The sequence below is a fragment of the Notechis scutatus genome, chromosome 4 (assembly GCF_049901735.1).
Source record: "Notechis scutatus isolate UNSWTSFEM ecotype Mainland chromosome 4, rNotScu1.2, whole genome shotgun sequence".
Classification (NCBI taxonomy): Eukaryota; Metazoa; Chordata; class Lepidosauria; order Squamata; family Elapidae; genus Notechis; species Notechis scutatus.
Genome location: NC_142012.1, coordinates 9,073,702 through 9,099,181, shown reverse-complemented (window position 1 = coordinate 9,099,181; position 25,480 = coordinate 9,073,702). Strand labels below are relative to the sequence as shown.

At 43.2% G+C, this 25,480-nt stretch overlaps 1 protein-coding gene and 1 long non-coding RNA gene across 3 annotated transcripts in view; both read right to left on the bottom strand.

Moving 5' to 3' along the window:
• Positions 1–61: 61 nt before the first annotated feature.
• Positions 62–1,443, bottom strand: LOC148130648 (uncharacterized). Its single transcript, XR_015749150.1, has 2 exons — positions 1,264–1,443; positions 62–1,225 (listed from the first exon to the last, which is right to left on the bottom strand). It is a non-coding gene; the product is annotated as an uncharacterized LOC148130648 (long non-coding RNA).
• Positions 1,444–3,322: 1,879 nt separating this feature from the next.
• NAAA (N-acylethanolamine acid amidase) overlaps positions 3,323–25,480 on the bottom strand; it is a 25,883-nt gene continuing 3,725 nt past the window's right edge. Inside the window, exons 2-12 of one of the 2 annotated variants that reach the window (XR_015749149.1) lie at positions 25,372–25,480; positions 21,701–21,827; positions 18,801–18,891; positions 15,352–15,428; positions 14,897–15,069; positions 13,546–13,608; positions 10,621–10,687; positions 8,184–8,212; positions 6,125–6,206; positions 4,979–5,556; positions 3,323–3,799 (exon numbers count right to left, since the gene is read on the bottom strand). The exon at positions 25,372–25,480 is cut by the window's right edge and continues 56 nt beyond it. Coding sequence is in view for 1 of the 2 variants with exons in the window: in XM_026676470.2 (XP_026532255.2) it covers positions 6,131–6,206; positions 8,184–8,212; positions 10,621–10,687; positions 13,546–13,608; positions 14,897–15,069; positions 15,352–15,428; positions 18,801–18,891; positions 21,701–21,827; positions 25,372–25,480 (812 nt within the window). In the remaining variant the exon portion in view is untranslated. Of the gene's footprint in view, positions 5,557–6,124; positions 6,207–8,183; positions 8,213–10,620; positions 10,688–13,545; positions 13,609–14,896; positions 15,070–15,351; positions 15,429–18,800; positions 18,892–21,700; positions 21,828–25,371 lie in introns of both variants that reach the window. The other variant, XM_026676470.2, reaches the window with a different exon arrangement.

Genomic DNA, 25,480 nt, shown 5'->3' with positions numbered 1-25,480 from the left:
TGCCATGCCCTTGGTCATTACACCAAGACTGGCCACCCCTGACCTAAAGCAATGAAATCACTTTGAAAATATAACATGTTTATTAAGCATTCAGACAAAGACTATATAGACCAAACTCCCATTAGCCACACTCTAATGAAAGGTTTGAGATGGCTAAGGGCCAAAGCACAACCACAGTGTGTATTCTTTTGATCTGTTACATTTCAAAGACAAAAAATGAGTCACTGTACAAATTACAGCACAATGTTGGCACCCTTCTTCTTTTTTTATTTCACATTTTTATTAAGTTATAAGGTATCGTAAAATACAAAAGCAAAGAACAGGACAATGAGGGGGAAAGGAAAAGGGGGAAGAAAAATGAGAAAGGATAGGGAAAGAAAAAGAAGCATTGACTTCTGTTACAGTAGAATAAGGCATTAACATGTTTTTCCATAGTAGTATGAACAAGTCTTTTGTATAAAAATCTGTCAATCAAATCTATAAAAACCAAAGTCAAATTTTAATTCTTTTTCACATCAAGCACAAAGTTCAAAAGTGGTTTCCATGTGGAAAAAAAAAAGTACTTGTGTTCTTTTCTTTAATCAAAATAGTCAATTTTGCCTTTTTAGCCAACTCCATTAAACTTCTGCAACCATTCTTCCATAGTAGGAACTGAAGTGTCCTTCCATTTTTACACATAACAATAGTTTTGCTGCTATCAACATATATAGCAGTGATGGCGAACCTTTTTTTTGAATATAAATTTTATTTGAGTTTTCACAAAAACATAACACAAATAAAACATCTTTTTTTGAGAATAGCATGATCCCGGATTATCACTTCTCCAAACAGACACAAACTCAATTTCATATTCATCTTTGTGTTCCATTTCATATCTTATTACTATTTTAACATTTCCTCCATAATTTCCCCCTCCCTTGGTTTTCTCAACTTTATTTTTAATTATCTCATAGCTAAATTCAATTATATATCTTTTTCTAAGTTTCAATGTCTTTCCAGTCGTTATATTTATACTTTTGTCTGTCCTGTTTCAATTTCATATTATCTTTTCTTATTAAGCAAATTTTCCCCTGTAGTTACTAATTGGAGTATGACACCTTTATATCTTTTAATTTTATCCATTCAACTCTTATTTAAACTTCAAGTTATGCCTTTAAAATTATAACATTCAATATAGTACATAACTTCCAGTCAAATTCTGCTTGGTACATTCTTAAAATACACACTATGTTCATATATATGTTCATATATACACATACATACATACATACATATTAAATAAAACACTCATTCCATTCCAATTCAATTCTATCCAATTCAACTCTATCATTAATATTAGTTAGAATCTTAACGTCTTTAACAATTCTTTTCAATTGAATATCATACTTCCTTGGGAACACTTATAAACTTTCCATAATTAATTCTTTTTTTTCATATTTCTCTTCACTTTCATTCTCTCATTCTCTTTATTTCATTTATTTATTGACAAACATTCCACTGCATTCCCATAAGTATTTTATCCATCATTTTAATCATACATTGTTTCATATTTTCTAAAATTATTTCTATTTCTAATATAACAATACTATCTTATGTACCTTTGCAGAATCCCTTTTTCAATTAAATTTTCACCCATTATCTCTAAATAGGCTTATACTTTCAATTCTTAAACATTTTCCCTGTTTCTCTATATCTTGTTTCTATCTTTTATAACTTCTTTTCCTTTCCTTCTTCCCCCTCTTCTTCTCCCTCCCCTTTTTGCCCCCTTGTCTCTCTACTTCTAATTCTCTCTTCTGTAATCCTCTCTTCTGTTGCTTCCTAATATTGCAATTATTTTTCAAACTTTTCTTTTTAGGTTGTTTTTTCAAATCTTAAACTTTTCACTCTCTTTCCCCCCTTTCCTTTTTTCCCCACACATAAAGTTACTTGATCATTAAAGATGGCTTCTTCTTTGTCCCGATCTTCTTGTTCTACAAGCGCTTCTTGTTGTTTCTCATAGTTTCAGATCTCCATTTCTAAAAATTGAAAAGCCAAAATAACCTCTTCCTTCTTGTGCATCTTCTTTCTGTTTTTTAAGTTCCATTTTCAGTTCTTCTAAAAGTGATGCCATTTTAAACACTTTTAAACAACCACCCGATTGATTTTAGTCATTTAAATCTTAGCAAGACCACACCTAGAGTACTGCATCCAGTTTTGGTCACCACACTATAAAAAAGATGTTGAGACTCTAGAAAAAGTACAGAGTAGAGCAACCAGGATGATTAGGGGACTGGAGGCTAAAACATACAACGAACGGTTGCAGGAACTGGGCTTGGCTAGTATAGTAAAGAGAAGGACCAGGGGAGACATGATAGCAGTCTTCCAATATTTGAGGGGCTGCCACAGGGAGGAAGGGGTCAAGCTATTTTCTAAAGCTCCTGTAGGCCAGACAAGGAATAATGGATGGAAACTGAACAAGGAGAGATTTAACCTGGAAACAAGGAGAAACTTTCTGACAGTGAGAACAATCAACCAATGGAACAGAAGTTGCCCTCGGAAGTTGTGGGAGCACCATCAGTTGAGACTTTCGAGAGGAGATTGGACTGCCATTTGTCAGAAATGGTGTAGGGTCTCCCGCTTGAGTGGGGGGTTGGACTAGATCTTTCCATCTTTAAAATAGCCCCATTGCTGAAAGTCTGTAGAGATTCTCAGACATCCAGGGCATGGTTGTTGCATTGTTGGCTGAGAATCTCTACAGACTTTTAGCTACACAATTTGGGATGAGCGCCCTTTGAATGATGTGGGAGTAGGAATGGATTTCCAGAGGAAAAATGGCAAACTACAGGAACCAGGACCTCTACTCAAGTGACGCTGAGGACACAGACAAACCTCCAAGTGGCCTCAATGACCCTCTGAAAGGATGCAAATGACCAGCTGTCTGCAAGGAGTACAAATCCTTCTTTTCCCCAACCTCCTGTCAGAGCTGAAGAAGCTTCTTGGATGAGAAGCTAAATGTCTTCAAAAGAAAAAACAAACCAGAAAGTCCAGTTGCCTCTTGAAAAAAAAGCACCTTGGGGCTAAGCAAGAAAATCATTAAATTAGTTTTGCCCCATTTTTATGATCTTTCTTGAAACAATTATTAAGTGACTCACTGCAGTTATTAAGTTAGGAACATGGTTGTTAAATGAATATGGCTTCCTGACGCTGACTTTTTTCAGCGCCATTGTGATCACACATGGTAACTTTAAGGCAGTTGCAAGCTGAGGATTACCTCTATCGTGCAATTTCCATGCAACTCTCATCAGTCAAGTTTATTTCCTTGGAAAACATCGATCTCATCATATATATTTTTTGTTAGATTTATTACATCATTTCCAATTATCTGCTTACATCGCTCATTCTGTCATAACCAATTATAGTAGTATATTTATGAGAGGAAGGAGATGACTGAAGTATCATGTATGAGTTTAATTCAGAGGATCGTCATTAGTGATTATATCAGGTGTGGGTTGTATCAGCAAATCTGAACTAGTGTAAAATATCGACCTAGAAAGCAGTGGAACGAAAACAGGATTACAAAGCTTTTATAATTCAACAAACGTCCTCTGCTGGATTAGAGCCAAGTCTAAGAGAATGCATGGATGTTATAATTGGCTTTGTTAAATGCCTACTGTACTTCTTCAACCTGTAATATGACTTACATCTTATCCATATGCATTACCTCCTGAGGTAAAAGATGACACATAATGTAGGGAATTTGCTTAAGTAGGCCATCCATCAGCTGCAGTGAGCAGTTCTGTCCTAAGTAACAACCCGGTTTCTGGAAGACAATAATTGTAGGGATGTCTTTTTAAGTGTGTGTATCTTTCTCTATCATCTGTCTCTCTCTGTGTGTGTCTCTGTCTCTCTGTCTCTGTTTGTCTGAAGTGGTGTAGGGTTTCCTGCCTAGGCAGAGGGTTCGACTAGAAGACCTCCAAGGTCCCTTCCAACTCTATTATTCTATACTCTCTCTTTCTCCTCTCTCTCTTTCTCTCTCGCTGTATCTCCCACCTTTATTATGTTTACAAATAACTCAAGGCAGTGAACATATCTAAATGCACCTTCCTCCTCCTATTTTCCCCATAACAACAACCCTGTGAGGTTGGTTGGGCTGAGAGAGAGAGAGAGAGTGGTTGGCCCAAAGTCACTTAGCTGGCTTTCATGCTTAAGGTGGGCCTAGAAGTCACCATCTCCTGTTTGATTGGCCCAAAATCACCCAGTTGGCTTTCATGGCTAAGGCAGGACTAGAACTCACGGTCTCCTGGTTTCTACCCGGTGCCTTAACCCTTAGACCAAACTGTATGAATGCTGAGATCTAATTCCCCATGTGGTCTCCAATCTTCAGCCTTCCTGGATTCCTACACTTCTGTCCAATCAGAAGGAATGTGTGCAGGACACTTTCGAGGACAAGCAAAAGGATACGAAGTCAGACAGAGGTGTATAATAACAAGACTCAAACAGTTAAAACCTTTCTAACTCCAGCTTCCACGTTTGGGGAAAAGAGGCAATTCTCCAGGGTTGTTTGAAAGGCTACTGGGGTTGGGGCCAGCCTAATCTTGGGTTCCAACGGGTGGATATAGCGATAGAAAGGCATTCTTCCTGGGTCTCAGAAGAGGACAGTTTTTAATGGACAGGACACAGAGACAAACAGAAAAGCAGACTCTCAGATATCGCAGCCTCGTGCGTGAAGGGTTTACAGGTGACAATCAGCAACCAGAAGCCAGCGGAACTCATAAAGCAAAGACATGACCTGGGTGTACCCAGTTACACCCATAAATACCTGTGCCGCCACATTCTGCACCGACTGTAGCTTCTAGGAATTCCTCCGTAATATTATTTTAACTTCCTTGCTCTAGTGTACAGCCTGGAATATGCTGATGGCTTCCCGCCCAAGAATTAAACCCATCTGATTTTTGTTGCACCCAGAGATGCTTTCCAAAAGAGAGCACCAAGGGCTCACCTTTTTAAGACCCATTCTGCAAAGCTGGAGATACAGGGAGCACCTTGTCCATCATAGAAATTAACAGATTGTCCAAACTCATTTTTTCCAGACTTTTCCATACAAGATAGGAGAGTAGAGTCACCGTAAATATCTAACAAGGATGTCTTGCTGTTGGCCAGATACGTAGATCCAAGGAAGTCCATCCAAGTCTTGATATGATCCACAAATATCTTATGGTTTCAATACATTTTCTCAGGAAGATCAAATAAAAATGCATCTAATCAGGCACAGCAATGTTATACAGCCACAGGGAAGCTTGATTTTTGCAATAATGGCTAAAATAGCCCATAGGACATGATGTTTAATCAAAAACAGCAGGGATAGAGATATTGTCTCTAAGACTGGGAAGCTGGCTCTTATCCCATGCCTATTATTTCAATATCCACTGCCCACATACTAAGGACTGGAAGGCAGTAATTTCTTTAAAACTGCTAGTTCCGAAGAGAATACTATACACCAGTTAATTATTGTGCATATGCAATTAATAAACACAGCCCCTGCCTTTGCGTTTTCAAAGATTTTCATTCCTTCATTTTCTGGTTCAAGAGAGAAAAAGAAAAGAGAGAAAATGAATATTTTAAAAACATTTTAAGGTTTATTTGTAAAAAAAAAAAAAATCAGCCATGTCACTTACTGGCATTATACTCCTTTTATCTCTAATTTTTATTCATTTATTTGATATCATGCTACCCACCATAATTTTTTAAAAAGTCTGTAAGTGGCTAACATAAAACTTATTAAAGTTTGCTGAATTCAAAATGTAGTTTTTTCCTGTACATTAAAAGAAAGCCTTCTATCAACAACTCTAGAAAAGTCCATCCCACACCCGATAAAGGTTGGCGGAATTCAAGAGAGGTTGCACTTAGACCGTTTGTGGCAACGTAATGTTTCTATTTTGATGACTCACTTAATTCCACCCCTAGTTCTGCCTGCTCTTCCGCTACACAGTCTACCAACGGATCTCTTTTCTTTCGCTGTTTTTTTAGGGAATCAAAGAAATGAGGATGGAGGCCTTAATATTTTTAGAAGACATGAAAGTAGAATTGGAATAAAACTTCCAAGAGTCAACAAATGGCCATTAGCATCACAATGCTCAGGACTTACACATTTTCACTCTGGGGTCCAGATAAAAGTCTGATACTTGTCTGGATCTGCATTACTCATCAAAGTGGTATAAATGGTGATCCTGATAAAAGAAAACACACACACAGAAACCAATAATGAAATCCAGGAGTGGATCAAATTTTCAGTCCAACCTGACTGGAAGAGAATAAAAATCAGATTCATGACGGTGTCTGCGTTTGTCTGACAATTATTTGGGCAATAAACGTGATGCCATAAATCACAAAGTTACCAAATTCAGCCGGTGTGTTATGTGACAGGAGAATGCCAACCCGTCTTAAATCTAAGATTTTCAAGACAAGCATCCACCCTGTTGCAGTGTATGGTACTGAATGCTGGGCAGCAATAACAGGGACCCAAAGCTCTCTGCATGCCATGGAAATGCAAATGCTCGGTTGGACATCGGGCATCTCCCTTCTTGACCACATCACAAATGACACCATTCAACAACGTTTTGGTGTGGCACCAATTAGATGAGAGAAGGCCAACTCCGCTGGCGTGGACATGTCCTGAGAGCAACACTTTACACCATGGCCAAGACTGCCTACCAACTAGAAGTCAATGGCCAGCGACCTCGCAGCAGGGGTGGGATTCTGCCGGTTTGGACCGGTTCGGGTGAACCCCTAGCTCCGAAGACCAGCTGGGAGAAAACTGGTTTGCTCCAACGATCAGCTGGCCCCGCCTGTTTACCCCTGCGCTGTACTGACCTTTATCGTCCCAGCTGATCAGCGTGGAAGAGCAGACTGCCGCTCCTCAGCTGTGTTGCTTCCCCATAGCAGGTAAGGATTTTTGCACTGATGTTCACGCATGTGCAAAGCATGCATCAGGTGCGTGCACAGACAAAGCGTGTGATCACTGAACCAGTTGTTATACCGGCAGCATCCTACCCCTGCCTCGCGGGCATTCAAAACAGAGATGGCAAGACATTATCAACAAAGATATGCAAGCTGCAGGCCTGCGCCATGGAGACATAGCTGACCACGCAAAGTGGAGTTCCATGATCCAAAAAGCAGACCCTGCACCTGTAGGAATATACTAGGAAGAAGAAGATGATGATGTGTGAACTCAGCCGAATTCCATTTTTTGCAAAGGACAACTGGATTTTTCAGGGATTCATATATATATATATATATATTTAAATTAGCGATGGATTTCCTAGAGTTGAAATCTGGATCCCACACTTGTTAGTGTGATGATCTGGAGTGTAACCCAAACGTAACAAAATCCAAAATGTAAATAAATGTCCTTTAATGCCTCCAACTTGGCCCCACTGTTCAATAATTCTCAGTTGGAGATAAAACTTATTCAAAAATAGTCTTCAAAAGAAAGCAACACAGTCCGAACTTAATGAGCAGATAAAGGTGAAATAAAAAAACCAAACAAACCACAATGAAGGAAATTCCACAAGGGGCCAGGATAAGTAATAACCAAATTCAAGGAGATAACAAGGCACAGTCTGTTGGAAGGACGCCAACCAAGATGACTTCAACCCAAAATAAAACACGCTTTGCTTCTGGCAACACTGTGCTTTAACCGTCTCTCTTATATACTATTCTCTCCAGCTGCAACCAATGAGGGGGATCATGGCCGCTTCCTCTCTCATATGCCAAGTTGTTTCCTTCTCTGCATGTCCTAGATGCAGAGGGGATGGGCCTGGTTCTTCCTCTGACTGCCCAGCCGGCCACTGCCCTTCCCCAGCCTCCTCCACAACCTCCGGAGCTACACCTCCACTCCCTGACGGCTATTCCTCCTCTCCCTCAGAGTCCGACTCTAACAAGGGCATGACAGTTAGCCTGCTGCTGTGTGAGAGGAACTTTTTTTGTCAGGGCTCCTAATAAAGGAATTATTGTTTAACTTCAAAGGGTTTGTCATGTTTGGGAGCTAGGTCAGAGCAGCAACATGTGAAACCACGGCCCCTCCAGCCCACGAAAAAAATTTCTCTCCACAGAACCGGTCCCTGGTGCCCAAAAGGTTGGGGGCCACTGTGTGAAATCCAAAATGAATGCATTTTACTTTAAAAAACAAACAAACAAACCCTTACTTGTTTAATATAGGTTTGGTCGAGAATACCTGGAAAAAAATAAAATACAAGATGGTCATGCATTTAGATTTTTGAACAATGAATACCAGTAGACTCCAAATATACTAAGCCAAGATTAACCAGTGCAGCTGTGCAGAATAGAGGTAGTCCTCGTTTTACAACAGTTCATTTAGCGACTGTTCAAAGTACAACAGCGCCGAAAAAAGTGACTTATGACTGTTTTTTCCACACTTATGACCGTTGCAGTATCCCTATGGTCACATGATCAATATTTGGATGCTTGGCAACTGGCTCGTTCTTATGACGGTTGCACTGTCCCACGGTTACGTGATCCCCTTTTGCGACCTTCTGACAAGCAAGGTCAATGGGGAAGCCAGATTCACTTAACAACCGGGTTACTGTTGCTGTTGGGCGAAGGGTTGGACTAGATGACCTGGTTGGACTAGGGTCCTTCAGAAATTGACAGCAGAGCCATGCAGCTGGTGCTCTTTCTCTCTGTCTCTGTCTCTCTCCCTGTCGTCTTTCTCTCTGTTGGTCTTTCTCTGTGTGTCTCTGTCTCTCTTTCTCTCTCTGTATGTGTGTGTCTATTTCTCTCTCAGTCTCTCCCTCTCTCTGTCTCTCTCTGTGTCTCTCTCTCTGTCTGTTTGTGTGTGTGTGTCTGTGTGTGTGTGTCACTCTTTCTCTCTGTGTGTGTCTCTGTCTCTTTCTCCCTCCCGCCCTCTCTTTTCTCTCTCTGTCTCTCTCTGTGTGTGTCTCTTTCTCTCTCTGTCTCTCTGTGTGTGTGTCTCTTTCTCTCTGTCTGTCTCTCCCTCTCCCTCTGTTTCTCTCTCTCTCTGTGTATCCGTCTCTCTTTCTCTCTCTCTGTCTCTCCCTCTCTCTCTTTCTCTCTGTTTCTCTCTCTGTGTCTCTCTCTCTCTCTCTCTCTCTCTGTCTGTTCTGTCTCTGTCTCTCTCTGTATTTGTCTCTCTGTCTCTCTCTCTCTGTGTCTCTCTCTCTGTCGTCTTTCTCTATGTGTCTCTTTCTTTCTTTCTCTGTATGTGTGTGTCTATTTCTCTCTCTGTCTGTCTCTCCTCTCTCTGTCTCTTTCTCTTTCTCTGTCTCTGTCTCTCTCTGTGTTTCTCTCTCTGTCTCTGTGTGTGTGTCTCTGTCTCTTTCTCCCTCTCTCCCTCCCTCCCTCTCTTTCTCTCTCTGTCTCTCTCTGTGTGTGTCTCTTTCTCTCTCTGTGTGTGTGTCTCTCTCTCTCTGTCTGTCTGTCTCTGTCTCTCTCTGTATTTGTCTCTCTCTCTCTCTCTCTGTGTCTCTCTCTCTGTCGTCTTTCTCTATGTGTCTCTTTCTTTCTTTCTCTGTATGTGTGTGTCTATTTTCTGTCTCTCCCTCTCTCTGTCTCTTTCTCTGTCTCTGTCTCTCTCTGTGTTTCTCTCTCTGTCTCTGTGTGTGTCTCTCTCTGTGTGTGCCACTCTTTCTCTCTGTGTGTGTCTCTGTCTCTTTCTCCCTCTCTCCCTCCCTCCCTCTCTTTCTCTCTGTCTCTCTCTGTGTGTGTCTCTTTCTCTCTCTGTGTCTCTCTCTCTCTCTGTCTCTCTCTCTCTCTCTCTCTCTCTCTCTCTCTGTGTATCCGTCTCTCTTTCTCTCTCTCTCTCTCTCTCTCTCTGTCTTTGTCTCTCTGTCTCTCTCTCTGTCTCTCTGTCTTTGTCTCTGTCTCTCTTTCTCTCTCTGTCTCTCTCTGTGTGTGTCTCTCTCTATCTGTCTGTCTCTGTCTCTCTCTCTCTGTCTTTGTCTCTCTGTCTTTGTCTCTGTCTCTCTGTCTCCCTCTCTCTGCATTTGCTTCTGGGTGTTCATATCGTGGCATGCTGGCAGGTTTGCTAAGGGAGGGGACACTTTTCCTTGCCTTCAGAAGGAGGAGGAGGAGAGAAGTAATAGGAAATTAAGGGAAAACTTCCTAACAGTGAGAACAATTGTGTACAGGGTTTCTTGCCTAAGCAGGGGGTTGGACTAGAAGACCTCCAAGGTCCCTTCCAACTCACTCACTCACTCACTCACTCAATCACTCACTCATTCATCTAGTTAACTGCAATAAGTGTGAAACTTCAAATGAAGAAAAGATGCATTGGGATAGTAATGCTGTCATGTATTGTAGGGGTATTTCGTGACATTGTAAATTAAAGGCGTACCATGGCTAAGAGCAATAATTAAGTTTTTAAAATCTATCTTGTCCTACGATGGCTTTTTATAAGTAAAAAAGTTTGAAAGCTTGATATGTAAATTTGCAGGTGGGAGAGGGATTTATAATTCTAAAAATTATAAAATTATAAAAAGGAAAATTGATTTTTTTCACGGTTATTAAGCAAATCACTGAAGTTGTTAAGTGAATCATATGGTCATTAAGCGAATCCAGCTTCCTTCATTGACAACAGAAAAAAGGAGCATGATTTAAACTTGCCTTAAATAGGGAATTAAGATTGATATTTTCCTGTCCTGTCGCATTTAGTGCTTTAATAGCTGGAGTCCTGCAGAACAAAAAAAGAAAATATTAGTGGGACCAATATAACCGATTTCACAAGTCAAGTGTGCAAACCTGGATTTTAAAAAGTTGCGTCCATTGCTGTGTACACCAAGATTTTACAGAGCTGAATTATTTTATACTGTAGGTAGAAGTCCACATATTTTCCCTTCCGCACCCCATCCATGTTTCCCAGTTATAGAAAATACAGTTCTTTACTTCCTACACGGGCTTCCAAAAATACTTCCCTCTCAAGAATTTCCCCCCTTTCTTCTCTTTAGGAAAAACTATATTTTGGCTTGAGTTTTGCATGTTAGAAAATAAAAATGATATGTTATCAAAACTATGCGAAAAATCACTGAATGCTTTTTATGGTTTACCCAGAACCAAAGCTAAATCCATACTGGGAGGGATATCAAGATTTCTTTAGACTGAATCATATCCAGGGGTGGGCTTCAAAAGTCTTAGCAAGCGATTCTCTGCCCAGTTGCTGGGTGGGCGTGGCCAAAGTGGGCGTGGCCTAGCCGGCCTCCTGCATCATGGGGGGGGGCACATTTTCACCCTCCCTGGGCTCCGGAAGCTTTCATTGAGCCTCCGGGAGGGTGAAAATGGCCGCCCCAGGCTCCAGAGGTCCTCTTGGAGGCCAGAAACGGGCCCATTTCCGGCCCTCCCTAACTTCCAGGAGCCCATTTTTCACCTTCCTTGAGCCTCTGCGCGAGCCCTGCATTTACCTGGGATCCGCGTGGAGACTCCTGAGAGGGGAGGGATAGGCGTGGCGGGGCCAGCCAGTCGTCGGAACCACTGGTTCGCCGAACTGGCCATAAAATTAGCTACCGGTTAGCTACGGGTTTGCCTGAACCGGGGCGAACTGGTAGTAGTAGCTCACCCCTGATCCTATCACTGTAGATTAAAACTGATGTATGAACCTCCAGATTCACACATACGGTTTAAAACAACCTGTAGAGAGCAGGGATCCCCAACCTTTTCGACGCCGCGGCCCGGTTCCGGCGTCAGCTGGGCGCCATGCCCGGTTCCGCGTCAGCTGGCGCCGCCATCTTTTTGACGAAAAATCACTTCCAGTGACGTCACGAGTGATTTTTCGTCAAAAATCATGGCGCCAGCGCTTGGTGAGCTTTTCGGGTAGAAATGGCTTTCTACCGGAAAAACTCACCAGCGCTTGGCGCCGCCATCTTTTTGATTGAAAAATTGCTTTTTTTACAAAAAAGATGGCGGCGCCAGCAACCAGCGGCCCGGTAAGGCTTGTTCAGCGGCCCGGTGCACGGTCCGCGGACCGGCGGTTGGGGACCCCTGCTGTAGAGCCCATTATACTTTTGTGGGGGTGCGTACGGGTGTACCCTTGAGTCAGTCTTGACTCCTGGCCACTACAGTTTGTCCTCAACTTACAACAATTTATTTAGCGACCGTTCGAAGTTACCACGGCACTGAAAAAAAAGCGACTTATGAACGTTTTTCACACTTAACGACCGTCGCAGCATCCCCATGGGCACATGATCAACATTCGGATGCTTGGCAGCTGACTCGTATTTATGACAGATGCAGTAATCCCGGGATCATGTGATCTCCTTTTGTGACCCTTTTGGACAAGCAAAATCAATGCGGAAGCCGGATTAGTAACCGTGCTACTAATTTAACAACTGCGGCAAGAGAAATCATAAAAAGGAGCAAAACTCACTTCACGACTGTCTCGCTTAGCAACAGAAATGTTGGGTTCCATTGTGGTCATAAATCGAGGACTGCTTATACCAGGACAAATCCCTGAAGGTCTTTTTGGCCAAGTTTTTCAGAAGTGTCTTGCCGTTGCGTTCTTCCTAAGGTTGAGAGTGAGGGACTGGCGCAAGGCTACCCATTTGGTTCCGTGCCTAAGAGCAGGGGTCTCCAACCTTGGCAACTTTAAGACTAGCGGACTTCAACTCCCAGAGTTCCTCAGCCAGCAAAGCTGGGAGTTGAAGTCCGCTAGTCTTAAAGTTGCTAAGGTTGGAGATCCCTGCCTAACAGAAATAGAATTTACAGTCTCCTAGTTTCTAGCCTGGATTCTCTGATTCTACTCGTGACATTAAAAGCAGCTATGTCCAGGGGTGGGCTTCAAAAGTTTCAGCCATTGGTTCTCTGCCTGGTTGCTGGGTGGGCACGGCCATGGTGGGTGTGGCCTAGACAGCCTCCTGCACCATGAGGGGGGGACATTTTCACCCTCCCCGGGCTCCGGAGGCTTTCCTCGAACCTCCAGGAAGGTGAAAACGGCCTCCCCCCCGGGTTCCGGAGGACTCCGAAGGCTGGAAACGGGCCCATTTCTGGCCTACCAGAACTTCCAGGAGGCCTGTTTTTTGACCTCCCGGGCTCCGGAGGCTTTCCTCGAGTCTCTGGGAGGGCAAAAATGGCCTCCCCCGGGCTCCGGAGGCCCTCCAGAGGCTGGAAACGGGCCCATTTCTGGGCTTCCAGAACCTCCGGGAGGCCTGTTTTTCACCCTCCCCAAGCCTCCGGGCAGGCCTTGCACTTTCCTGGGATCCAAAACGGGCCACGTGGGGACTCCCGGGAGGGGCAGGGTGGGGTGGGCAGGGCCAGCCAGGGGTGGGATTTACTGGTTCACCAAACTGCGCACAATCTTAGCTAGAGAATCTCCCGAACACGTGCGAACCCGTAGCAGTCCACCCTGGCTATGTCCTCTTCACCAAAACCCTGCTTGATCCTAAACTATTTTTTTTTTATTTTTTTATTTTTAGCCATTATATTTACCCCAGCACAGGCCTAAGCGGGTTTCAGGCCTAAGTGGGTTACATTGTGACACTGTTTTTATTTCTACAAAAAAACAAACCACCTTGATAGGGGCACCTTTCCAGAAAAACATACCTTCGATCATCATAAATCGGTGGGTTGGTCCAGTGGTCATAATTGGTCTCCACTCGGTACCACCTTTCAAACAGAAAATATATTTAAAAGCTGCCATGTTAGAACATTTATTTGTTTGTGTTCCACCTTTATTGTTTTTACAAATAACTCGTATCTAGCACACCTCCCTTCAGTTTTCCCCACAACAACAGCCCTGTGAGGTGGGTTGGGCTGAGAGAGAGTGACAGGTGTTTCGTGGCTAAGGTGGGAGTAGACCTCATGGGATCATGGGGATTGGCCCAAAGTCACCCAGATGGCATTCACAGCTAAGGTGGGACTAGAACTCACCGTTTCCTAGGGATTGGCCCAAAATCACCCAGCTGTCTTTCACGCCTAAGGTGGGACTAGAACTCACTGTCTCCTGGTGATTGGTCCAAAGTCACCCAGGCGGCATTCACGGCTAAGGTGGGATTAGAACTCACTGTCTCCTGGTGATTGGCCCAAAACCACCCAGGGGCCTTTAACGCCTATGGAGAGACTAGAACTCACCATCTCCCACTTTCTTATTGTTCAATTTTTGTTTTGTATCATTAAGTAACACACAGCACCAGTCTGTGCTATTTTGCTACAAATCCCAGTTAAAAGTCATAAAGGAGCATTTAAAGGTAAACTTAAAGGTTTCGTGTCTGATTCTGGGGGGTGGTGTTCATCTCCGTTTCTTAGCCGAGAGAGCCATAATTGTCCAAAGACATCTCTCCGTGGCCATGCAGCCAGAATGACTATACGCCAGAGGTCTCATTCTCGCGGCCCGTGGGCCAATTGCATCCCGCAGGACGATATCCTGTGGCCCCCACCGTGATATGAAAATATAATATTAGTGTATAATATAAATATAAAGTATAATATAAAGTATAATATTATGCGGCCCAGCCTCACCCAGACTCTGCCTCCAGCGGCCCCCAGGTAAATTGTGTTTGAGACCCCTGCTATACGCCAAGGTGCAGTGAACACTCGTACCTTCCCACCAAAGTGGTACCTATTTATCTACTCACATTTGCCTGCTTTCGGACAACTAGGTGGGCGGGAGCCAAGGCAAGGAACGGGAGTTCATCCCATCACGTGGCGCTTGGGTCTCGAACCCGGACTGTCAGCTTTCCAGCTGACAAGCTCAGCATCTTTAACCACTGAGCCATCATTACCCCCCCACCCCACTCCCATAAAGCTCTTATATATTTGCTAAATTTATTTGCCACTTATCCGACCATGGGATAGCTAAGGCAGCTTACAACAACAAATTATGCTCCCGTCATCCATACCAATTGGTAAATTGCTTGCCATTTGCCTTATAAAACTCAGATTCTGTGCAACTTACGCCCCATTTAAAGGATCCAAAGGCCAAACATCTACTGGGCCTATTCTTTTTCTTGTAATTACTGCCCCTTGTTTGGATGTCGAGCCTCCAATGATATAATACACATTGGCTATAATGGGTATCTTGGCGAGCATATAGAAAGCCGTTTCAAAGTCTTCCGCTTCGCTTAGAGTCTACAAAAAAAAAAAAGATTGCATGAATTATTCCCAAATTTAGATAAAATTCTGTTAGCCATACTGTAGTACAGGGCGGGTCAAACTCAAGGCCCAGCGGCTGGATCTGGCCGGCGGGGTGCTTAGATCTGGCCCGCAGGGCCTCCCCGGAAAGAAAGGTCATGCCATGAGGCAAAATTCACCTCACAAATGTCTCACTTAGCCACAGAAATTTTGGGCTCCATTACAGTTGTAAGTCAAGGACCACATGTATATACATATTTTTTTAAAAAAGTTACATACACTTCTGATAAGCCAGCTGGCTGGACTGAATCGAGCCAAAAAGGCTGCCATGGCATTCTCCCACCAGTAGCCAACATCTGTAAAACAGAATATAAACATAATTTATATAAATTATAAACAGACTGCAGGAACCACTTGCATTACTCAGGTGACCCCGAGGACACAGATAAACCTTCCTGTCAACTCAAAAAAACATTTTTATGCCTGTTTTATAGTCGCCAACGGAAAGCGGAGTGGGGAGGAAGTAGTTGGAAACAGCAGCGCAGCATTTTGGAATCGAAAGTGCATTCATTCATATTTTTCAGACTGTCTCCAAACTTGGCAGCTTTAAGACTTGTGGACTTCAACTCCCATAATTCCTCCTCCGGTCATGTTAGCTCAGGAATTCTGGGAGTTGAAGTCCACAAGTCTTAAACTCGCCACGTTTGAAGACTCTTGCTCTAATTGGAGAACATCAGAGGTGGTATTCAACAGGTTCTGACCAGTTCTGGAGAACTGGTAGCAGAAATTTTGAGTAGTTCCGAGAACCGGTAGCGGAAATTTTGAGTAGTTCAAAATACCACCTCTGACTGGCCCCGCCAACCTCATCTCTTCTCTGCCTCCCATTGAGTCCCAGCTGATCGGCTGGGTCTTCTTTGGTTGCCCTGCACAGGAGAACGGAGCTGGAAAGCAGGCTAGCGGGGTAGGGAGGGAATGGGGATTTTGCAGTATCCTTTCCCTGCCACACCCACCAAGCCACGCCCACCAAGTTATGCCGACAGAACCAGTAGTAAAAAAATTTGAATCCCACATGATTGATGACTCTTGGCTATGGATGTGTTGCATTGGGGAATATGAATTATGATACACCCAGAGGGCTGGGGGGAAAACCAGGGTCAAGGGTGACAGTGAATTATGTGTCTCACAGTCGGCTAGATCCAGGTCATGCCGACATGTTAACTCCCAATAAATCCTTTGAAATTTTGGAAGTTTGGCTCAAGATTTAATTGGGGTTGCTGGAATCCTAACACCTCCAGGTGCTTCAACAACCCTCTAAAATGATGCAAATGACCAGCTGTCTGCAAGGAATATAAATCTTCCTCATCATCCTGTCAGAGCTGAAGAAGCTTCTGGGATGAGAAGTGAAACGTCTTCAAAAGAAAAAACAAGAAAGTCCAGTTGCCTCTTGAAAAAGCACTTTGGGGACAAACCATGACCTGGGGAACTAAGAATCTCAACACGCTTTTAGAATATAAACATGAAAAACGCCTTAGAGAAACCAGTTATTTCCAATGTAAAACCAATCCCCAAAATCAAAGATACGTATGTAGATTCGATCACTAAATTAACGCCAAGACTACAGATAATCCTTCACTTAGAGCCACAATAGGATCCAGAATTTGGGGGTTATGGAGTCATGCCTCATTTTACGAACGTCTTGGCATGGTTGTTAAAGGAATCCCTGTGGTTGCTAAGGGAACTGTGTAATTGTGAAGCAAATCCAGCTTCTCTCCTTGACTTGGCCTGTCAGAAGCCAGCTGGGAAGGCCTCAATTTGTATCACATGGATGCTACAACTGTCATAAAAGTGAGTCATTTGTCCAGCACCCAAATTTTGATCCCGTGACTGTGGGGATTCATTTAGTGACCATTCAAAGTTACAACAGTGCTGAAAAAAAGTGACTTGGGACCTTTTTCACACTTATGACCATTGCAGCATCCTGTCATGCCGCCCGTCAAAGCCCGAATCTGTGGAGGAAGGCAAGCTGGAATTGGAGCAGACTGTCATGCCCCTGGTGGAGCCTGACTCTGAGGGAGAGGAGGAACAGCTGACAGGGAGTGGAAATGTGGCTCCGGAGGTTGTGGAGGAGGCTGGGGAAGGGCAGAGGCCGACTGAGCAGTCAGAGGAGGACCCAGGCCCATCCCCTCTCCATCCTAGGGCATGCAGGGAGGACAGGATAAGGGAGAGATGTGTTCTACTGGGGAGGAGAGGGCCCTGATCCTTTTCATGGGCTGCAGCTGTGACAACTGGATAAGAGGACGGACATGCGTACGGGCAAGTACTGGAAACAAAGCATGGAAATATCTTCGTTTATTGTTCCTCTCTGAGTTTGGCGTCCTTCCCAGCTGCTTGTGCTGCGCCCCAGGTCTAGTACTATTCATCTAGTACTATTCTTAAGTTGTTCCTGATTTGTCTGGTCGGGAGAAACTAGACTAGACAAACTTATTTTGAGCATGCTAATAAGCCAGGGAGCATGCTAATAAGCCAGGGAGATGGCTATCATATAGACTAAAAAAAAGGAAAGAAAAGAGATTGATATACCAGCTAATAGATGGAAAGGGGGATATACAACAGGAGATAGAACAGAAAAAAGAAATTGCCCATAAGTATTTTGAAGAGTTATATAAAAAGGAAGAAGTTAACGAAGATAGAATAAGAAACTATTTAGATGAAGTGAAGGATAAAGCAATTGGGGAAGAAATGGAAAAATTATTAAACAAAGACATTACTTGGTTTGAATTGAAATCAGCAACAGAGAACCAGAAAAACAATAAATCCCCGGGACCAGATGGGATTCCAGGGGAGCTGTACAAGGCAATAGCAGAACAAATAGGACCTCTTATGGTGGAAGTTTTTAATGACGTATTATTGGCAGCCAGGATGCCGGACTCATGGAGGGGGGCATTGATTTCGCTGATCCCGAAGGAGGATTCGGATCCCCGATATATACATAATTATAGGCTGATTTCACTGTTAAATACTGATTACAAAATATTCACTTCTATTATAGCAAGTAGACTAAAAAGAATGTTAAAGGAGCATATATATGAAGATCAAAATGGATTTCTCCCGACCAGCCTGCAACGCTGTATTTCTAATTGCTGCGCCACCAGGGGTCATATTTATATGTTATATGGTGGAATCTCCAGGGAGGGAGGGAGAACAATTAACCAGTGGAATGGCTTTGCCTCCAAAAGTTGTGGGTTCCCCATCGCTGGAGGTTTTTAAGAAGAGGTTGGATAGAAATGGTATAGGGTCTCCTGCTTGTGCAGGGGGTTGGGCTAGAAGACCTCCAAGGTCCCTTCCAACTCTGTTATTCTATATTCTATTCTGTACCCCCAAATCCCGTTCTGTTATTCTGTTCTGGAAGTTTTAAGGAGTGCTGCATCTCTTAATTTCCCTCCAAAGTTTCAACCTGCCTTCTCTGGAAGAATGATCTAACACAGGGGTCTCCAACCTTGGGAACTTTAAGACTTGTGGACTTCAGCTCCCAGAATTCATCAGCCAGCTTTGCTGAGCTGAGGAATTCTGGGAGTTGAAGTTGAAGTCTTAAAGTTCCCAAGGTTGGAGACCCCTGATCTAACAGACATTCCTTTACAAATGCTACAAAACTGGTCTTAGTTATCAGAATCAGGCAAGTGAGTCAGCAAATTATCAGCTTATGTGGATAAAAATAAAATTTGCTTTACCTCGTTCATTCCCAGAGATGGAAAACTTGTGTGGACTTTGTCCTGTCCATAAACCGACATAGCCGAAGAACGTAGTGCCTTGGAATTTTACCTGGAAATAATGAAAGGACAGAAGAAGCTGTATTTATTCCACATTGTTTTCAATCTTAAACTCTCTCCAAAACAGGCCAGGGAGGTTGTGAGTCATTTAATTTGATGAAACCCCCTCAGTCTTGACTTAAATGTAGAATAAGAGTTCAAATGCTTTAGGGATGTAAGGAGGTCATTACAATTTGTTTACTACAGCAAAAAAAGAGGAACAAAATAAAGGAAGCAACATTTCTGCATTTGCTCAGTTCCTCTTCAAACCAATTCAGAAGAAAGGTGGTCTCCCTTTATTATTTTTATTATTTATTATTTATATCCCTCAGTCTTTCTACTGTGTGCTGTTTGCCACATTATCCAGGGAAGGGACCTTGGAGGTCTTCTAGTCCAACCCCCTGCTTAGGCAAAAAAATCCTATACCGTTTCCAACAAATGGTTATCCAATCTCTTCTTAAAAACCTCTAGTATTGTTGGAGCATTTACAACTTCTGGGGGCAAGCAGTTCAACTGGTTGAGTGTCCTCACTGTTAGGAAATTTCTAATTTGTTCTGGGTTGCTTCTCTCCTTGATTAATTTCCATCCATTTTTTCTTGTCTTGCCTTCTTTGGAGTTTTGGAGAATAGATTGACTTCTTTGTGGCAGCCCCTCAAATATTGGAACACTGCTATCATGTCGCTCCTAATTTTTGTTTTCACTGGATTAGATATACACAATTCCAGCAACCATTCTTCTTATGTTTTGGCCTCCAGCCCCCTAATCATCTGTTGCTTTTTTCTGCACTCTTTCCAGAGTCTCTACATCTTTTTTTTTAATATGATATGGTGACTAAAACTGGATGCAGTTATTATTCTTAAATGTAGCCTTACACTTTATTCTTAAGTGTGGCCTTACTAAGGCTTTATGAAGCAGCAATAACATGTCATGTGATCTTGGTTCTATCCCTCTAAATTAGCTTGTTCAAATTCCACTGCAAAAGATATCAGATGCAGAGTTGACAGAAAACAAAAATGCAAGTTGGAAACTTTAAGACTCATCTTATTTGTGGCATAGTATAGGAATAGAAAATCACATGATAACAGCGCTTTGTTGCACTCCTTATACGGGTCTCTGAGTTTCTGCAATGTGATTCTATAATAAGTTAAATATAAGAATTGTGAAAGTGCCAGATGATTTAGAGTAGAGCAAATAAAAGTTTCACAACAGTTTTAGCAAAGCAATCTTTGTATTTGTTCTAACCCAAAGTCAAATAGTGAGTGTATTTATTATTTAATGTATTTCTATCCAACCACAATTTTTTTTAAAAAAAAAACTACTTTTGATGTCTTACATAAAATAAAAATGATATAAGAGTATAAAAGTGAGAAGTTTGTTCTGGTGAAGAAGTAATTTGTATTTTCTTCTAATTTTCAATTACTCTGCAATCTTTTCCACATAGCCTCTATGTATTTTTCTCTCTCTCCTTTTCCTTTTAAAAGAAACACATTCATTTGTTTTTTTCTTTAATTGGAACAACTGGGTATTTATTTTTAATACCAAACTTTATGGATGGTTATGTTTATAAGGTTGGACAGAGAGATTCTGAAAAGCAAATGTTTCCAATAAAAGTTGATTTTACTGATGATACATAGCTTGGCTACTCAATGCATGTACAGGTAATCCCCAAGTTACAACCATTCATTTAGTGACCACTTGAAATTGCAATGGTGCTGAAAAAAATAAATTTCCACTGGTTCTTGCACATATGGGCATCCCAGCATTCCCAAGGTCATGTGATTAAAATTTGGCTGCTTTCAACCGGCATGTATTTATGATGGTTCCAGTCTCAAGGGAGGTACTAATACCACCTATAAAGTCTTAATAAGACCACACCTAGAGTACTGCATCCAGTTTTGGTCAACACAGTATAAAAAGATGTTGAGACTCTAGAAAGAGTGCAGAGAAGAGCAACCAAGATGATTAGGGAACTGGAGGTTAAAACATACGATGAACGGTTGCAGGAACTGGGCCAGGCTAGTCTAGTGAAGAGAAGGACCAGGGGAGACATGATCGCAGTCTTCCAATATTTGAGGGGCTGCCACAGAGAGGAAGGGGTCAAGCTATTCTCCAAGGCACCTGAAGGCCAGACAAGGAATCATGGATGGAAACTGATCAAGGAGAGATTCAACTAAGGAGGAATTTCCTGACAATGAGAACAATCAACCCATGGAACAGAAGTTGCCTTCACAAATTGTGGGAGCTTCATCACTTGAGACTTTCAAGAAGAGATTGGACTATTTGTCAGAAATGGTGTAGGGTCTCCCACTTGGGCGGCGGGTTGGAGTAGATCAGGGGTCTCCAACCTTGGCCACTTTAAGACTTCAACTCTCAGAATCCCTCAGCCAACCTTGGCCACTTTAAGACTTGTGGACTTCAAAAGCGAAGCTGGCTGAGGAACTCTGGGAGTTGAAGTCCACAAGTCTTCAAGTGGCCAAGATTGGAGACCCCTGGACTAGATGACCTACAAGGTCCCTTCCAACTCTGATTATCTGTTATCCCAGCGTCTCCACTTTGGGAACATCCCTAGCCGGCTTCCGACCAGTGCCATCAATGTGGGAAGCCGGATCCGCTTAACAACCTCATGATTCATTTAACAACTGCAGTGGTTTCTCTTAACAACCGTGGCAAGAAAGTTGTAAAATGGGGTGCAAACCTCCCCCCCTTAACAATAGCCTTGGCTTAGCTAACAGAAATTGTGGTTGTAAGTCAAGGACTAGGAACTGTGTCCTATGCTGCTGCTGCCGACAACATTTTTAATCCCTGCCAGGCTCGCTTTGTACCTGCCCATCCTTGATAAAATCCACATCGATAGTAATCTTGTGTAAATACTCTCCAAAGTCGTAGTCCATATTCCGACCATGATATATATTTCCTTGTTTGTCTTGAGCAACAATACTGGTGCAGAAGCTGTGAGAGAAAAACAGCAGGAGCTTCGTTAGAAAAGGCTAAACTTCTAAATTCATTTTCCAAGGGGGCTTATTTTAATTTAAATTTCATTTTCCTGGGATGCCTACTCATTCCCACAATATTCTTACACCAGAAACAGCCGGGGGCGGGGGGACTAATTAGAGGTAAAGGTTTCCCCGTTCATACATCCTAGTTGTTTCAGGTTCTAGGGGATGGTGCTCATCTCCGTTACAAAGCTGAAGAGCCAGCACTGTCCGAAGACGTCTCCATGGTCATGTGGCCGGCATGACTAAACGTAGCTTTTTCTCTGGTAATATCACACTACTAACCAGAGCATACAAAACATTTGCTAGACCAATACTCGAATACAGTTCATCAGTCTGGAACCCACACTACGTATCTGATATTAGCACAGTTGAGAAAGTCCAGAAATATTTCACAAGAAGAGTTCTCCACTCCTCTACTCGTTGTAGAATACCTTATGCCACCAGACTTGAAATTCTAGAACTAGAAAACCTTGAATTACGCCGTCTTCGGTCTGATTTAAGCATGGTATATAAAATCATACATTGCAATGTCCTACCTGTCAATGAATACTTCAGCTTCAACCATAACAACACAAGAGCACACAATAGATACAAACTCAAAGTAAACCGCACCAAACTTGATTGCAGGAAATACAACTTCAGCAACAGAGTGGTCAATGTCTGGAATCCTCTACCCGACTCTAGTTTCTTCCCCAAACCCCAAAAACTTTAACCTTAGACTGTCTACTATTGACCTCACCCCTTTCCTAAGAGGCCTGTAGGGGGCGTGCATAAGCGCACCAACGTGCCTACCGTCCCTGTCCTATTGTTTCTCTTATTCTTTTTTTTTCTTATATGTACCCATTTCATGTATTCACAACTATGTATACATTTATACTTATTATCTTGTAAACAATTGGCAAATCAAATAAATAAATAAAAAAAAAATGACTAAACGCCTTCGAAGGTGCACGAAACGCTGTTCCCTTCCCACCAAAGTGGCCCCTATTTTTCTACTTGCATTTTTTTTACATGCTTTCGAATTGCTAGGCTGGAAGAAGCTGGGAACAGTAATGGGAGCTCGGTCCGTTACGTGGCACTAGGGATTCGAACCACCGAATTGCCGACTTTTCTGATCGACAAGCTCAGCGTCTTAGGCACTGAGCCGCCACGTCCCCTATGGGACTAATTAAAGTGATGCAAAATCTAGGATTGAATTTCATTGGCAGCCACTTGTTTAATGACCGTTAAAGTTACAACGGCACTGAAAAATGTGGCTTACGACCGTTTTTCACACTTATGACCGTTGCAGCATGGTTATATGATCAAAATTTGGGCACTTGGTAACTGCAAGTATTTAGGATGGTGTAGTGCCTCAGGATCATGTAATCCTAGAGTAGCCCCATAGAGAGATAAATGGCAAATAAACTGAACGAAGGAATAATTAAATACAGCTCTTGTAATAAAAGCAGTCCTAACCCATATCGCATTTATTTCTGGTCTGTCTTCTTATGCTGACCTAATTTTAAATAAGTGGACTGATTAAGCCAGGGGTGTCCAACCTTGGCAACTTTAAGGGTGGTGGACTTCAACTCCCAGAATTTCTCAGCCAGCCATGCTGATAGGGAATTCTGGGAGTTGAAGTCCACCACTCTTAAAGTTGCTAAGGTTGGACACCCTTTGGATTTAGACTCCGGAAAGCATACGAGACAGAAAAAAAACCTAGCACAGGGGTGTCAAACACAAGGTCCACGGTCTGGATGTGGTCAGTGTCAACTCATAAAATATTTCTATGGTCTTCTTAGAGTTGCCAACAGAAAGGGAGGGGGGAGCAGTGTGGCAGCTTGCAAACCGAAAGTGCATTCCATAAATAGTTTTTCAAAGATAGTAACTAGGTGACTGAAGTTTCTGCTGGGCAAAATTTTAAGTGGAGAACATGATTGATGACTGTTGGCTATGGATGTGTCCCATTGGAGAATATGAATTATGAGACACCCAGGGGGTGGTTTTCCCCCAACCCCTGGGTGGTCAAGTCAAGGGTGTCAAGGGTGACAAGGGTGACAATGAATTATGTGCCTCAGAGTTGGCTACACCCAGGCAGCGCTGGACAGTTTAACTCCCAGTAAACCCTTTTTAAGTTTTGGAAGTTTGGCTCAAGGCTCATGATTTAATTGGGGTAACTGCCGGAATCCTGACAGTCAGATCCAACACGCGGGGCCATCCTGGAAAATGTAAGGAGCCAGTCTGTGTTGCTTCGACCCAGTCTATCCAATGGGAAGAGGAAACATGCCAGCAGTTTGGGGAGTGGCATCAAGCTGGCCACGCCCACCCAGTCAGCCATGCCCATCCAGTCAGCCACGCCCAATGAGTGGTGACCAGCTGGACATGCCCATCTCGTCGGCCACACCCACCCAGTCAGCCACGCCCACCCGACGCCCCGAGGTCAATCACAGCCCTGATGCGGCCCTCAATGAAATGGAATTTGACACCCCTGACCTAGCACAATATAACAAAGAAAAAGAATGATGCCCATTTAGAAGGAAATAAAACATTCACAATCCTATTGGATGGTTTACCAACCACCCTAAGCCCCCCAAAATCCAAGTTTTTAAAGAACTTTAGGGCTGACCTAAATCTTCCCCGTTCCAGGCACAGCAGAAAGTCCTGGATCTCATCAGATGACATTGTCCCATCGATGTATTGTTAGTGTCCACACGTTTGTTTGTTTTTTAAGAGGAAGGAGGAAGCTAATTTAGAAGCTGACTCTTCCTTTGTGCCAGCTACACAACCTATCTTTTTCCTTGCAAAATGTTTGTCAGCCCTGAAGCCATTTTGGGAGCATCTTCAGGGCTGCCACAGCAAGGCCAGTCGGAGCTGTGGGAACAGGAGGCGAGACGATAGAGATAGCTGGGGGATGTGTAGCCAGCATAAAATTCTTTCTCCTGGGAACCAAGGACGTTCTCACCAGGTGCTGGGAAGGCATGGACTGAAGCAGTGGTGGAATTCCAAAAAATTGCTACCGGTTCTGTGCGCGCACGCACGGAGCATTGTAAAATGGGCAATTTTAAACATGAAAACTTGCCTTTCTGTCAGCTTTGGTGAGTAAAACAGCTGAGGCGTGGGAATCCGCTCTGCTGCGCCTATCAGCTGAGCTACAAACAGAGGAAATATAGAACAGGAAAGAACAGGGGCGGGTGGCGCTGACCGGCGCTACCGGATCACTAGAACCGGTGTAAACCGGCAGCATACCACCACTGGACTGAAGCCACCGGGAGTTGGGACTGTGACCTGATTGGACCATATGATGGACGGGTGGCCCGGGGGCAAGAACTTTAGGGTTTGATTCAGGTGGGGAAAACTTTGAGGAAACTCCAGGCCTCGGAGTTTTGATTGTGTTGGGTTTGTTACTTGGAAAGCTAAGGAGAAGACAGCCTTCTTCCCTTTCCTGATCTTTGCCACGATAGATTTCCCCACCCACCTCTGTTCCTCAGACCCACGAAATGCGTCGCAACACTCACGCAGTGAATTCGTAGGCCAGGTTCAGCAGGAGCCCGTCGCCAACGCTAACCCCGAAGTGTTGGGCAAGTCCCCGAATCTCTCCTTCGTAAGGCTGAGGGATGAAGTTTT